General features: G+C 37.8%; 1 protein-coding gene across 1 annotated transcript in view; it reads left to right on the top strand.

Annotated features, from left to right (window-relative positions):
• Window positions 1-16,884, top strand: part of NTNG1 (netrin G1) — a 494,390-nt gene that overhangs the window by 408,934 nt on the left and 68,572 nt on the right. Inside the window, exon 6 of the mRNA XM_007949962.2 lies at window positions 13,358-13,492. Coding sequence (XP_007948153.1) covers window positions 13,358-13,492 — 135 coding nt within the window. The remainder of the gene's footprint in view (window positions 1-13,357; window positions 13,493-16,884) is intronic.

The following is a 16,884-nucleotide window of genomic DNA, read 5'->3' as shown; positions in this document are numbered from 1 at the left end:
TATATATATATAGTTGTGTGGTGGTTGTTTTCTAAATTCTATAATACACAAAATACAGTGGAACAGTCTTAATAATTTGAATGGTGGAGAGATGAATTTAAGCATAACTTCTTTGCTGTATCTTTCTCTGACTCTCAAATGCAAATGCCTCAGGATCATTGAGTCATTGATTCATTGATTCATTCATTCAACATTTTTTGAGTGCTTAGTTTGTGCCAGGTGATGACGGAAGCTCTGCAGTAAGAGTTGTGAACAAAGCAGAGAGTCTATGGTCATGTATTTACACTCAGAGTATAGGGGGGTAATTTTTTTTTAATATATTTTTCACATGTTATAGTCTACAAAAAAATAATAATAATGCAGTACTAGGAGATTGGGAGATTAAGGTATTTGGGATAGTGGCTGTTACTTACAAGAATGGTCAGAGAAAGTTTTTCTTTGAGCAGAAACTTAAAGGAATGAGGAAGTGCCTCGTGGGGATACTTGGAGGAAGAGTATTCCAGACAGAAGGAACAGCAATTGCAGAGGTGCTGGGAGGTGTGTTGGCATGCTTAAGGAGCAACATAGAGACAGTCTGGCTAGAGGGAAGTAAATGAAGACAATGATAGTGATGAGACCCTGGGGAGCCAGGGACCCAATCAGTTGGGAATGCATGGACTCTGTCTTTTGTTCTGAGATTGGAACTCATTAGGATTGTGAGCAGAAAAGTCTCATGGCCTAATGTAAGTTTTGAAAGGATCATTCTGACTCCTGAGTGGGAAAGAGACTATCATAAGGATGGAAACCAGGTGAGCCATTTGGAGATGATGACCATAAACCAGGTGTGGAGTGATGGTGCCTTTAACCAGGGTTGTAGTAGCAAAGATGGTGAGAGATCATGAGACTTGAAATATATTTTGAAAGTATAGCCAACAGAACCTGCTGATAAATAATAAGTAGTAGGGTGGAGAAAAGAGAGACATCAAGAACAACTCCAGGAATGTTGAGCTAAACCATTGGAAGAAAGGAGCTGTCACTTACTGAGATTTGGCAGCCTGGGTGAGTAGCAGATTTGGGAAGAACTCAGTTTTAAACATGTTAAAGCTGATGTAATCCATTAAATGTCCCAATGGAGATATTAAGAAGGCAATATATGAATCTGAACTTTATGGGAGGGGTGGCATAGTGCCTAAGGCATTTGACTGCTAACCAGAAAGCTGGTGGTTCAAGCCCACCAGCCAATCCTTGGAAGGAAGACTGGGCAATCTACTTCCATAGAGATACCACCTTGGAAACCCAAGGAGGGATCATTATGAGTCGAATTGACTCTACAGAAGTGAGTTTTTTTTTTTTTTTTTCCTTTCTTTTTTTAGTGCAGGCTGGAAATAAATATTTTGTAATAGTCAGTGTATGTCATTGTTGTGTGCTATTGAGATGACTCTCACTCATGACAGAGTACAACTGTCCCATAGGGTTTCCTAGACTGAAATCTTTACCAGGGAAGATCACCACGTCTTTTCTCCCACAGAGTGTCTAGAGGGTTCTGATGGCAACCTTTTGGTTAACAGCTGATTGTTTAACAATAGTGCCACCAAGGCCCCTTAGTCAGCATGTAGATAGTTTTTAGAACTGTTCAAGCCAAAAACCAAACTCACTGCTATCTAGTTGGATCTGACTCTGACTCACAGAGACCCTTCCTTAGGTTTCTGAGGTGGTATCACTATGGAAGTAGATTGCCCAACCTTCCTTCTGAGGAGTGGCTGGTGGGTTTATTAGGTTGGGTAAAAAATCACCCAGGATGAGCATGAAGAGCAAAGAAGTCCAAGAACTAATCCCAGGGATATTGAGGAGATGAGGACAAAAAATAAGACATTAAAAAAAAAAAAAAAAAAGGTCATTGAAGAAGAAGGAAAATCAATAGAGTGATGGCCCACATGCCTTCTGTTTCAAGGATTACCAGGCAGCCTTGAGTGCCCCGTTGATGTTAATGATCATGAATATCAAGGAAGACTTGTTTCAACTCTAACCACATTTAGCTGTGAAGATATAGGCATGGAGAAGTAGAGTTGGATTTTTAATCAAGATTGTGTGTGTGTGTGCATGTGTGTGAGAGAGAGAGAGAGAGAGAAGGAGGGAAAGAGAAAGAGGGAGGGAGAGAGAAGAAATGGATGAAATTATATGAAAGGAAGTGACTACAAGGATGAACCATGGACTCTATATTTTGTAAGAAGGGAAGTGAGCTCAGTGAATTAAAGGGTCAAAGAATTATTGAATTATTAATATTCCTTCAGAAACCTAATATGATAATGCAGCTTAAATCATATATTAATGGATTCTGTGCCTGTGTATTATAATAATTATGAAAGAATGGTAAATTCACAGAATACTGGAAAATAATATAGCAATCATAATAATTTTTAAAAATACTTTGCACTTATATAGGGCTCTCATGACTTTCAAATCACTTTCAAAAATATTTTTCTCATTTTATCTTCTCAAATATACTATAGCCAGAAAAGACAGCTTTATTAAAGTCTGAGAAGAATCTTAGAAGTCTTAAAAGAATCAAATTATTATTATCTCATTTCCTAGATTATAAGCCATTTTAAATATCCATTTACCTTCCGAAATAATTTCATAGTATTGTGCCTTTAGCTGAGTATGGTTACTTATATATTATATAATTATTTAACTTTTTTTCAAACAAGATTCCAAAATTGTCAATAGCAACAACAACAAAAAACTGCCATTGAGTCGATTCCCACTCATAGCAACATTATAGGACAGAATAGACCTGCCCCATGGGATTTCCAAGGCTATAAATCTTTCCTGAAGCAGACTGCCTCATCTTTTTCCTGTAGAGGGGCTTATGAGTTTGAACCCCTGACTTTTTGGTTAGCAACGGAATGCCTTAACTATTCCTTATAGGTATGTACAAAATCCATAACAAACCCACTGCCTCTAACTCAGAGTGACTTAATAGAACTGAGTAAAACTGTCCCATGAGTTTCCAAAGCTGTAATTTTTGTGGAAGCTGACTGCCACTTCTTTCTGCCATGGAGCAGCTGGTGGGTTTGATTGAACCTCCAAGCTTTCAGCTGGCAGCCAAGCACTTAACTGCTGAACCACCAGGGTTCCTTCACAGACATGTATAATACTCATTAAGTTTGAAGAATAGTAGATGACAATGTCACAGTTCATAAATCTATGGAGAAATATTTTCTGGATAAATTATTATTGTCAGATGGAGCTCAGAATTTAGTTCTGGCCATTGGGAAGATCCTACTGAAGCCTTCCTGTACCCACCAAGAAACTATATTATGAAATATGCTCCAGCCTCATTGCCTACATTTCCCTAACCTTATGTCTTTGAGTGCTCTGTTCCTTTTACCTGATATGCTCATCCCTCATCCCTCTCCCCTTTTTTTAATAAACCTTCCTACCCTCAATTGAGGAGCTCTGGTAGCATAGTGCCTAAGGCACTTGACTGCTAACCAGAAGGCTGGTGGTTCAAATCCACCAGCCACTCCTCGGAAGGACGGTTGGGCAATCTACTTCTATAATGATACTGCCTCAAAAACCCAAGGAGCGGTCGCTATGAGTCAGGTCTGACTCAATAGCACATAACAGCAACAACAACAACCCTCAATTGAGGAGCCCTGGTAGCTAATGCCTGAGACACTTGACTGCTAACCAGAAGGCTGGTGGTTCAAACCCACCAGCCACTCCTTGAAAAAAAGATGGGGCAATCTACTTCCACAGTGATACTGCCTTGGAAACCCAAGGAGGGGTCGCTATGAGTTGGGTCCAACTCGACGGCACATAACAACAACAACAACCCTCAATTGAGGAGCTCTGGTAGCGTAGTGTCTAAGGCATTTGACCGCTAACCAGAAGGCTGGAGGTTCAAACCCACCAGCCACTCCTCAGAAGGAAGATTGGGCAATCTACATCCGTAGTGATACTGCCTCAGAAATTCAAGGAGGGGTTGCTATGAGTCAGGTCCAACTCAATGGCACATAACAACAGCAACAACAACCCTCAATTGAGAGTCAATGTTATATACTTCAAGATATTTCTCTCAATTCACCACATGTTAAATAAATTTCTTCTTAGATGCAAATCACTTTGTATCATCATTTTCTTTTCTGGTTATCTGAACACTTGTTTGTCTCACTCAGTAACCAAGCTTCTTGACAACAGAGACTTCTGTGTGGTTCCAAAACTGTCCTAGAATAAAACTTTGTGCATTAAAGATGCTTTGGGGGAAAATTCTGGATACATTAAATTAAGTGCACCAAGGACCAAGCTAGATTAAGGAACATGAAAACCACAACATTCATGAAGACCTCTTCAGGAGGAAAGAAAACTTGAGGACAAATCTTTACTGCCCCTCCCACTCCTCAGGAATTTCAGGCAGTTCTGAAGAAGTACTGCAGAAGCAGGTAGGGTAGCAGATTTGCAACCATGTCTCAGGCGGGTTCCAAGCCACAAATATTCTCCCTGATTTAAACTGTCACTTAAGGAAGTGTTCAACAAGCCTTTCAGATTACCAAAAGTCAGAACTAGCACTATGAAAAATGTGTAACCTCTGGGAAGTATAGTGGAATTGGGGAAAAGTGTCTGTTCTTTTCTAAGAACATTTAATGTGGTTGTTTGTAATTCTATTCCTATTGTGGTTATTATTATTATTATTATTAATTTGGTATGTCTTAACTATAGGCATACCTCAGAGATATTGTGAGTTCGGTTTCAGACCACTGTGATAATAAAGTGATGATCACAGTAAAACCAATCCCACAAGTGTTTTGGTTTCTCAGTGCATGTAAAAGTTATGTTTACACTATATTATAGTCTATTAAGTGTGCAACAACATTGGGAAAATGTTTGAAGTATTGTGAGAATGAACAAAATGTGATGCAGAGACACTAAGAGAGCATATGCTGTTGGAAAAAATGGCACCGATAGTTCTTGCTTGACGCAGGGTTGCCACAATCCTTCAATATGTTAAAAAAAATAAAATATTTTTGAAGCACAATAAAACAAGATATTCTTGTGCTAAGTTGGAGTCCCTGAATGATGTAAATAATTAAGCACTTGACTATTAACTGAAAGTTTGGCAATTTGAATCCACCCAGACCAGCCACTCCTCGGAAGGAAGGTTGGGCAATCTACTTCTATAGTGATACCACCTCAGAAATCCAAGGAGGGGTCACTATGCATCGGGTTGGACTTGATAGCAGTGAGTTTGATTTTGGTTTAGAGGCACCTGGGAAGAAAGGCCTGGAGAATTGCTTCCAAAAGATCACAGCCGTGAAAACTCTATAGAGCACAGTTCTACTCAAAGCACATGGGCTTGCCATGACTGAACGGCAACCATGTTTTTTTTTTTAATTGCAAAATTTATTCAGATATTTTCATACTCTATCTCCCACATTGGAATCTCAAGGCATCCTTCTCCCATTACTCATCTTCTTCTGACTTTTCCCTATCCCTGTCCCTATTCAACCGACCCCCAGCATATATATGTACAGTAATACAGCTGACCTCCCTTTTCTTTTTTTTTCCTCTTATTTAAACAGCTGGGGCCCCCAAGTTGCTGATTCTATTCTGAGCATCATCTACTCTTCACATCATTTCTAGTATTTTCCTCTGCTTCTATCCAAACTCAATTCCATTCCATCAGGACCCTGACCTCAGCTCTCCACTCAGTTATCTAGCTCTCCAATAAATGAATCCATGCTGTGTTGATGAGAGATAGCAAGTTAATAAGAAAAGAGAGTTAGTCCCCTCCTTCCTTCTTTTCTCTTACTTGATCATGTTTAACCATTTTTACTCTGGTCACCTATATGCAATATTCTCAAAATTTTATCTAGGCCAAATGAGTAACCGAGCACCTAGCATAGTGCCTGGCATATAGTGGATCAACTAAAATAAAATACTTATTGAATGAATTAATGAATGAGTGAATGAATGAATGGTGTCAAATCAAGACTGTGTTTGGCTTCCAGGTAGGATAGAATAAAAGCCAGACAGATTAATGAGAGGAATATTTTCCAACAAGACTTTGCAATATCATGGATCTTCCTTATAAATATCCAACTAGGCCTACCCCATGTTCATAAAAGAAAATATATATATATTTCCCACCTAGTTAAACTTCATAGTTTTTGTTTTGTTTTGTTTTGTTTTTATTTGCTTTGGTAATTATTGCTACCAACACAGGGTTTGTCTTACTAGTTCTTTAAAAAACATTGAATGAGATTATTGACTCCATGGTCTGGTTGAGATGAAAGGGGGGAAATTTAGTCACTCCTTATCCTTCCTCAACTGCTCTCACCCTCTTTTCTTCCCCCCCCACCCCCGTTCTAGTTCTTACACTACCACCCCTAGCCTCAGAGGCACTAACATTTTGGAGGGACAAAAGAAAAGAAATCTGGAAACATAGTAGTTGCTTCCCCCTTCTTTTCTAGTAGACTTAGCTTGAAACTTGAAAGAAAAGGAAATTTAAGATCACATTTTTTTTTAAACAAATAATCTCCTTGTTTTTTGTATTTTCTCTCACACATTAACATGCTGTTTTGAGCTGAATAAAAGCTTATGGAAGCCATCTTTACCTCTTAGCACTGACGCAAAGCAAAAGTAAAGGAGAATTGTTTAGTTGTCTAGATCCGCGTTAAACTGGCCATGCTTCCCATGAAGCCCTGACTGAGTTTGCCGTCTTGCATAAATGAGAGTGAGACTCTAAGCAAAGCAGCCGTGGGTGATGACTGCCTCAGGTCCTAGATGCTCACATGATTCCGTTCCTCTTTTTTCATACAAATATATAAATATGTAGGAAAATGGGAAAATGAAGCAAAGATAGTAAAGTTCTTATTGTGCCAAAATTAGACTTTTGTATCAATGGAAACTGAATCTTCCCAAATTCTAAAAGGTGTACACCTGCAAATGCTTCTGTTCATCTTGTCCGCCAAGAATTCACAATCTTCAGTCATGTTCTGAATGTCTGACCTTTCTATCCTGCTTGAAACAGATGCTATATCCGTGCAAATCACAACCACCTGTTGTCTCCATGTGTCTCGTTGAACCACGTCCATGTAACACCATTCCACAATCTTTTCTCCATGCCTCACTTTATCCAAGCATGTAGTGTGCTATTACTCTGCTACTGTATACACTCTGTATACATTTCTGTTCTTCCTTGCAAGACTGTGAATGCTTCGGCCACTCCAATCGATGCAGTTATATCGATCTGCTAAATACAGTCATTTGCGTGAGCTGTAAACACAACACTAGAGGGCAGCACTGTGAGTTATGCAGGCTGGGCTACTTCAGAAATGCTTCTGCACAGCTGGACGATGAGAATGTATGCATAGGTCAGTTCCATTATAATTTCAGCTATTGTTCTGTGCCTTTCAAGCTATGGGGAGCTACTTAGGGTGGAGAGGCTGGTGATTCGTATCACGGCTGAGCCAGAATAAACTTTCTCAATGGAGCAAACATCCTTGCGGTAGATTTTAAATACACTTGTGGTGGTTGAAAACATAGTTGGGGGTATATGTTTAATCTGTATATTATTGTTTTAAAAACGATGATCTGAGAAATTATGTTGAGAAGCCAAGAAATTTTCTATTTTCTTTCTTCCTTTTTTATTTATTTGCATGAAATGTTAAAACCAGGTAATATCAATCTGATCTTATAACCTTAAGTTTTATGTACAATTTTATAAATGGAGACTCATTATATGGGATTTAATTCTGACTATAAGAAACTAAGGTACAAACTCTTGTACATAATCAGTGATCAACTAACACTGAATGATCAAAATTTTGACATTTCAAATTGAAAGCCACCAGCAGCTGATAATAGAGAGTGGTTATCTGACTATTCCATCCATAGCAGTATAATTCCATTTATTGAATTTTCCCACAGGCCCTAAAAATAGAAGTAAATTCTCAGAACTATCCTTGTCAATCGGTCCTGTTAGCTGCCACAGCTCACGCGTCCCCAGATGAGCGCTGGTTGTGTATGCTGGGGAGGACAGCTGGTTTTTCTGCCCTTCCCACACAAAAAGCTTCTCCTGCTTCATCCCTACTAAAGTCTGCCCCTTATAAAGGAATTGAATTGAAAAATAAGAAACAATAAATGGAATTTCACTTTGTAGTGTACTTTGAAGAAATTCAGATATTTGCAACACTGAAGGAGACATGTATATCTATCTGTTACCACACCTGTAGATAGCTGTATAGGCAACCAAATTTAAACGTAGAAATTTTCACATAGAGATGAATTTAAAATGTAACACTCAAGCTGAAAAATGACAGGTGATCTTTTCATCACAAAAAGAATTGAATAATCCACATTTCTGGGATCATTGTCTTCTGGATTGTCAGCAAGTGTCACATGAAATAGCTGTATAAATTGTTTTGAATTAAATTGTGCCAAGTATACGTAATACTATTTATGTTGATGGTATGTCATATTTTCTTTAAACTACTACCTAAAATATTACCTGTGAATTAGTGGAGAAAGCACTGGACTTAGAGGCTGGAGAGCTGAGTCCAACCCCCTGTGTGCTATTTATTAGCTGTTTGTTTTAGGTAAATCATTTGAGCCTCCTGGTCAAATAGGAATCATATGGAACACACAGGAAACATTTTGTAAACAGTTTACTGATTTGCATATATGTTGTATTACTTAATCCTCATTAACAAAACAGTGGGGTAAGTACTACAATGATAATTTCCTCTATTTTCTAGTCGAGAATATTAAGGCAAATTAATCCAGAGTGTATAGCTTTAGCAAAGGATTTCCTGACTTCAGAATTCAAACAGTTTCTCTCAACTACCCTGTCACAGATAGCAAAGCAAAGCTTGTCAGATATTTGCTTATTTTGTGCTTTCATGGATGACATCAGCAATTCTACTAAGAGCTTATGAGCAGAAGTTCCTTGACTTCATAAAATTTGGTTTACAATGATTTGAGGAGATTAGTGAAAACCAACAAATATGTAACTCTGAAATTTGAAGGCAGAGTTGCACTGCAATGAATGTCATCTGTAAAAATGTATAAATGCCATGCTATAAATATGGAAACAACAGAAAAAGTAAAGTAAATAGGATATAACAAACCTAGTCATTTTTACAAAATACATAAGATGAAAATGTTTTATAATATTAGTGTCACATTATTTTTAATATTTTTTAAAGTTCTCAAGAGAAAAGATTTTATGCCATAAAAATTCTCAAGGCAGGTAATTTAACAACATGGTAATTTTATTCAAACTATTCTATTATTATGAAATTTGGCCTTTTTCCACTCTTAAAGTATGGAAATATTCCTATCCAAATGTAAGTAGCATGGTTCTCATGTTAATTCACATTTGGTTATTCACAAAGACAGCCCACTCAGTGTTTGTCTATTAAAGTTTAACAATACAGATGCAATATGTGAAGCTTACTAATAGACATTTTTGCATGAATTGTGACTAAAAAAAAATATTCCATTCCTATAAAGTTTGTTAATTCAAAATCACAAACTTTTGGAGAATTTTACTTTATGGAAGCAAATTTAAGTGTCTATTTAGCATTTAACATTCTTAAAATCAAGTAAAGTGATTGATAAATATGAAAATGAGCATTTTTAGGTACCATTAAAATTAGCTATGTTCATCACACCAAAGTTATTTCTTTAAACCACCCTTTTTCTAAGGGGAAATTGTTTTTAAAAATTTCAACTGAAACAGTTTGACTTACTCATGTATGATAAGCCTATCTTTTAACTTTAGGCCATATATATATAAAATGAATCAATAACAATTTTCTTAAGGAGCTGTAGATTCCGTTTTCTTCAACTTGAAGCACAAAAGGCAGAGATCTTGGAACTGCCCATGCACAACAAGGCTCTCCCAGGGCCATTTGAAACCTGTGGCTCTATTGCCAAGCTTTGCCCTATGAGCAAATGGGCCTCATGAGCCCATTCACTATTTTCCATACTTAAGCTCCTAAAGGAGCTTGAGGAAAGATTAAGAATCAAATTTGAGACGATACACAACAAATAATTGAGAGATAATTTTAATACCATTTTGTATAGAAGGCACTAAGGAAAATGAGTGGGTATTTACCCAGTTCGCTTTCACAGAATTAGGTGCTAGTCTTGTAAACTTTGAATAAGTCCTCTCTAAATTGAAAAACAAAACAAAACCCACTGAACAATTCTTTAACAACTCTCTGTAATCATATCCACCATCTTGGTTGTGAGGTAATAATTCTTTGCAAAATATAAACTGTCTTAAAATAAATTCCTTCAAATACTTACATCACTTTATAGCATAGTAAATATAAAATGCAGGGGGAGCTCTGGTAGCGTAGTGTCTAAGGCACTTGCCTGCTAACCAGAAGGCTGGCAGTTCAAATCCACTAGCCACTCCTCAGTAGGAAGGTTGGGCAATTTACTTCCACAGTGATACAGCCTCCGAAACCCAAGGAGGGGTTGTTATGAGTCGGGTCCAACTCGATGGCACATAACAACAACAACAAATATGAAATGCAGCTGACTCTTCCATGTTGCCACAGTGATTGCTGTTTTGTGATTACTGGTGAATTTACCCATTTTTCATACAAATTCCAGGCACAATGATGTCTCCAAAGATCCATGTAATTACCTGTGATGACACAGCAATTACATGAAGATGACATCCTTGCATGCTTCTGTTTCATATAAATTTGAGCATTAAGCAGGAAGCTAGAGGATGTGTCATTGTGACCTTCTGCAATCACTGCTAATAATCCCTTGCTAACAAGCTTTTACATAAGAATGGAACTTGGGGCTCCAGCAATTGCCTCGAAACATATCTCAAAGATAGGATGTGTTATTTTTAATTCCCCTTGAAACTCAAATCAGGTAATCAAAGTTTTCTTACACAGAACAAACAAACTCAAGGCACTCCTCCTAAAGCCTATAAATCAATTTTAGTATAACTTTTTAATCAAGGCTCCTTAATAATTTCATGTCGTTATTTTAGTCTAACACTCCTACTGATTCTGCTTCATTTTGTGGAATAAAATATAACCTTCCTAGGTCATCTCTGGGGAGCTCTGGTAGCGTAGTGCCTAAGGCACTTGACTACTAACCAGAAGTTTGGTGGTTCAAATCCACCAGGCACTCCTTAGAAGGAAGATGGGGCAATCTACTTCCGTAGTGATACTGCCTCAGAAACCCAAGGAGGGGTCTCTATGAATCGGGTCCGACTCGACGGCACATAACGACAACAACAACAGGTCATCTCTGTAAGGGTCCCTGGTGGTGCAATGGTTAAGCACTTGCCTGCTAAACAAAAGGTCAGCAGTTCGAACTTCCCAGATGCTCCACAGGAGAAATGTGGCAATCTGCTCCCACAAAGATTTACAGCCTTGAAAACTCTGTTGTGCAGTTCTACTCTGTCCGATGGTTGCTATGAGTTGGAATCGACTCAATTGCAATGGATTTGTTTGTTTTTGTTTGTTTGTTTGTTTGTTTGGTAAGTTATCCCTACCACTCCTATATCCATCATTCACCATAGTTCCATAAATGATAGTTTACAAAAATTGAATTATTTATATGGAAGGTGGATCATCCTTCTCTTCATCAATTACTTTTATGACTGTTTGAGGAACATAACACATACCACCTTTTCCTATGATAATAGCTGAGATATACTGTACTTTTGATGTTCTACTCCTTTTATTTGTAGGTTTTGTATTGTTTATATTTTTTACATATAAAACCCTATATTAATTAATAGTTAGTGACTAATGGACCAGAGTATTATGTGAACTCAGATTGGCCAGAGGCAACTCTACTCCCTGGCTTATCAAATTTTAGTGATTCATTGGCAATATATATATATTACTTTAAATAGTAAGAAACACAATGCAGTTTTGGTATTAATACATATTTATAATACACATATGTACAGATAAACATTTTTAAAACCATAACAAAATTACTGCTTTGAAATATTTTTTAAACATCTCCCTTACACATCCACACCCCCACAGACACTTAATTTACACAGACATTAAAATCGAAAATGGCAGTTTAGAATAAAACACTAGTTGTTAAGTACACTCTAAGCCAAGGAAGGAGGGAGCACTTTAGAGTTTATTTGATTTTATTCTTACTTACACATACTAACCTTATAAATGTTTGATAAGAAAGCAAAACTCAGAAACTTACTCAACCTGAAATTAAATCATACTTTTAAGATACTCCACTTTCTTTGAAGAAACTGATTAATGTCTGTGACAAAACCTGAACCAAATCCCTGGATATCTCCATAAAATTAACCCCTAACTCTCTATTGTTGATCTATGACACTAACTTGGATTATATTACCTGATTTCTCAGAGATTCCTCTGATTGGTTGGTATGGTTTTGTTTGCTCTTTACCAAGGGCACCTCTTCACGGGCCCATTTCAAAGTGAAGGAAACTTGGAAATGGACATAACTTTCCCAGGCTCATACAATGTGGTAACAAGGAAAGGTACTTTGGGCTGTAAGTCCAAAAAGCTGCAAAACTAGCTGTGCTATCTTCAGAGTCATGAATGCCTAAGGAATCCCCATTTCTGGTTTAGGCTTTAAGTAAACAGAGCTCCAGAAGTAAAATGGTCCTATATAAGAATTCTATTTACTTTTTTATTACACATACTTATATTGTCTGCTAGAGGCATTATAATGGGAATGATATGCCTCAGATGATCCCTATGTTGAAATTTATTTGGAATTACAAAATATATTTTTATTTCATGACTGTTAATCTAGGTGGCATAAAAGCTGTACTAACCTGCCTCAGAGATACAGCATCTAAAGGCTCATCACAAGACACTATGTACATAAATAAGTTAAGATGCTTTCCCAAATCATAAAGTAAAACTGCCTTTGAATGAGCAAAGTGCTTTCATATTGCACTTTAAAAATGTTTAGCAGTTCTCCAATATAGAATGTAACAGATAAGCCCATTTGAGTAATTTAAAATAGATTGTACACCGATGACATATTGATTTATCCTCGATATACAAACTTCTTATGGTGTTCATTAAACCGTCTAAAACTGCCCTAACAAATGGAATCTCCATTATGATCTGTTAGCAGTGAAGAGCATGATATCTTATTTCCTCAGAAGTTTCCAGTTGATTTCCTCTCATATCATAAAAATTATATCCTGGAAGTCTGAGAAAATAAATAAATGGACCTGAAATAGCCATATTTGCCAAAGCACTTCATTAATGGACATCTTTCTATAAGTAAGTGATGCATTTAAGTAAGTGATGCTCCTGTGTTGATAACCTGTCCGCCATGAGGACTTGTCTCCAGCCTATGTGTTGTCTTGTTTCTACAGAGTGTTATTGTAACCCTTTGGGCTCAATCCATGACCGTTGTAATGGCTCAGGATTTTGTGAGTGTAAGACTGGAACAACAGGGCCTAAGTGTGATGAGTGTCTGCCAGGAAATTCCTGGCACTACGGCTGTCAACGTAAGTAACTCTGGGAGCTGCCCTCTGCCTGCTACAGCATGGCTGATTGTGCTTGTCTAGGCCGATGCGTGCAGCTTCTCAGAGTAGAGAAAGACCCAAACTGCTGACAAGCTTTAAAAGTTATCTAATGCCCCAGCCTATGTATAGGCGAGCAATCCATCAGCTGTTCAGCTTGCTTCTTTGAAGCTCATCTTCATCCCATCTGATGGCTGGAGCAACTTATATTGAAATATTGTATGCAGATCCATGTACCTGGCCAGACCATAAATTAAGTGGCACAATAGGGACCCAGCTTGGAAATTCTCACCGCAAAATGAAGGGTGATGTGTATGTGGTTAATATATTTCTTGAACTGAAAGCTACCCTGGAGCTCCAGAGTTCATAAATTAAATGATATCTGCATAACTTATTACTGCCTTTGCTATCATACTCATCACAGAATCTTAACAAAAACCTAAAGGTAATGAATCTAAGGGATATTTAAATGCCAGGGTAAAATAAATGACGGAAATCAATATTGATTTTAAACCTCTGAGGTTAGGCATGATGCAGCAAGCCTTAGATGGATGCCATTTGCTTCAGCCTCATTTCTCTGAGGACAATCGGATCTTCTTAAAAGCTTGTCAAGGCAGGTGGCATGTCAATGTATACAGGGAACAGAAATTAACAAATCTGGGCAGAAGCTTCCTTCCTTTTTTTTTTTTTTTTTTTTTTGCTTTTTAGCTATGCACTAACTTTCCTTCTATCTAGAGAGTGTCAGCTTACTGATATTAAAGGATCATAAGACATATGCTCCAGACCAGCGCAGTCTGATAGAAAATAATGCAAGACACATATGTAAGCTTAGTTATCTTGTTTTCTACATTAAAAAAAAGTAAAGAAAGAAACAGAAGAAATTAATGTTAACAATATATTATTAACCCAAAATACAGGAAATACTATCAGATCCACAAGTAATTAATATCCAAATTATTAAGAACATATTTTCCACTTTTTCAATCTATCTTTGAAATTGGATGTGTATTTGATGCTTACAAAACATCTCAATTGGGCCTAGCTGTATTCCAAGGCTTAATAGCCACTGTGTCTACCATATTGGACAGCGCTGCTCTAGAGTTCTTTCTGTTTACTTTTCACTTGAAAAATATGTCAGCATGCAGGAACAGTCTAGAGCTAATTTCTACCAGGACAATATAGAATGCTCTCTATGCTACTTGTGGAGTTTCTAGTTACCTGGCAGCCGCATGTCCTTCTGCATAACATAAAACCAAAGTGAAATTCATTGTCATACTAATGCCACAGGCAGCAAAGAACCATTGTGACAGGCTGGGAAATTTGGTATTGCACAGGCCAGGGTTAGGATGGGAAGGTGGAAGCGCCATGCAGAAGCTGGAGGAGCATCAGAGACGGTCAGATTGCCAGAGTCAGGAGGCAACCAGCATGGCAACTCTGGACAAGGCAGAGGTCCTACCTGCTAGAGGTTCCCAGCAAGCACTGGCCCTTAGAGGGCTGGATGAAGGCTGGATCCCAGGACACGACAAGCAGTCATCACTCATGGGACATCTGGATGCAGGGCCCAGAGCAGGCCACCAGTCAGAAGGAACAGAGGTTCAGACAGAGGAAGGGCCAAAACCAACACCAAGATGTAAGGAGCACCAGCACAAGGTATAAGGAGATATACCTGATGAATTTCTCAAACAGAAAGTCACATGTAAACTTCTCAATATAGCAGGATCTATGAGTGAATTCCTAGAGTGTACTCAGAGTGAGATTTTGAAGAGGAAAATAAATTGATCTAGCCTTAGAAGGAATGTATCTCAAGACAGGCCTTGCCCCAAATTTTCCAAATAAATGACTGGAGCATTATATAAATTTATAATGTGAAATTTGGTGAAAAGTTTCCCATTTGGAATCAGAAGACTGGGTATATCTGGCCCTCCTACATAAGGACTGTGTGTTGTGCAAATCACAATACCCTCTGTGCCTCACCTCCAGCCCCTGGCAGACTTGTTATGAGGATCAGTGAGATCAAGGGAATAAATGCACTTTTTTTCTCTTTTGATTATTAAACACCTACTATGGTTAGACACTTTTCATTTCTACTACACAATAACGAAGCAAGAAAGCTGCTGGGAACATATGGAGCTAACATGCTATGCTCAGAAATATCAAGTAGTTTTGATATGACTGAGGGATAGGGAGTGTGCGTATGTGTGTGTTTGTGTGTGTGTGTGTGTGTGTGTTTTGGAGAGGAAGAGATGATATTGAAAAGAAAGCAGGCACCAGATTGAATGGTTTCTTGAATGCTAAGCTAAAAGGAGTTTTATCTTTTCAGGTAGTAGACATAGCAAACCAATGGGGATCCAATGGTTTATGCAGGAGAATTGAAGGATAAGATTTGGTTTTAAAAAGATTATTCTAGCTGCTCTGTAAAGGAAGTATTAGAAAGTGATGAGACTGGATTTGCTGAATAAATTAACAAATTTCAAATACATTTTGGAGCACACAATAATTAAAAAAAAAAAATCATTATGAAATGTTTCGTTCCTCAGACCCACCCACAGAGAACAGATATTCTAGGTTAAAATATGTAAATTCTTTAATACCATTGATAAATGGTATCAAAAGTAATTTTGATATGACTGACAGATAAGGTGTGTGTGTATGTATGTGTGTGTGTAGTGTGTGTGTGTTGGAGAGGAAGAGATGATATTGAAAAGAAAACAGGGACCAGATTGAGTAGTTTCTGGAATTCTAAGCTAAAAGATCCCCCAAGAACCTTCACTTGGATCCCTTTGACCAACCCAAGATCCAGCAACTAAATTATAACACCTATAAGAGTTGAGTGCCCCCAGCACTTATTCAAATAGTAGAGCAGGTACTCATTCTGATTAGTTGGTACTCATAGACTTTTAAATGTTTTTCATATCACCTCTGGATCTATACACAGAGAGAGGCATTAAAAATGTTTCAAAATCAGTTGCTAAACACACACACACACACACACTTCCACTTACCCTGAGTTAAACCCATCCTTGACTTAGCTGCATTATTAGTGGCAGTGTTAATAGTCTGTCAACAAGAAACCAATGTCAAGAAGAAAAAGTGGTGGACAAGGACAGACAGTGGCATTGACAGCAATGACTAGAAGTAGACATTCTGGTAGGTACTGCCTACAATAGGTATCAAAATAGAGACATAGGGATTCAGGTACTGGGTTCATTCCTCCAGTGGACTAGCAAGAGGAGCAACATGGAATTGTAATTCAAAAAGACTTTGCTTTGCAGATAGGTATTAAAGAAAGGAGGCTAGTTACTGACACTACCACTTGCTATTGAGAAGTGGAAATTGCACAGTGACTATGTACTTGGGTTCTGGAGTTCTATAATCCT

Source organism: Orycteropus afer, unplaced genomic scaffold, assembly GCF_000298275.1.
Source record: "Orycteropus afer afer isolate SDZICR_OR568_19922 unplaced genomic scaffold, OryAfe1.0 scaffold00010, whole genome shotgun sequence".
Lineage (NCBI taxonomy): Eukaryota > Metazoa > Chordata > Mammalia > Tubulidentata > Orycteropodidae > Orycteropus > Orycteropus afer.
The sequence above is the reverse complement of the archived record's forward strand: the minus strand, read 5'-3'. Positions and strand labels throughout refer to the sequence as shown.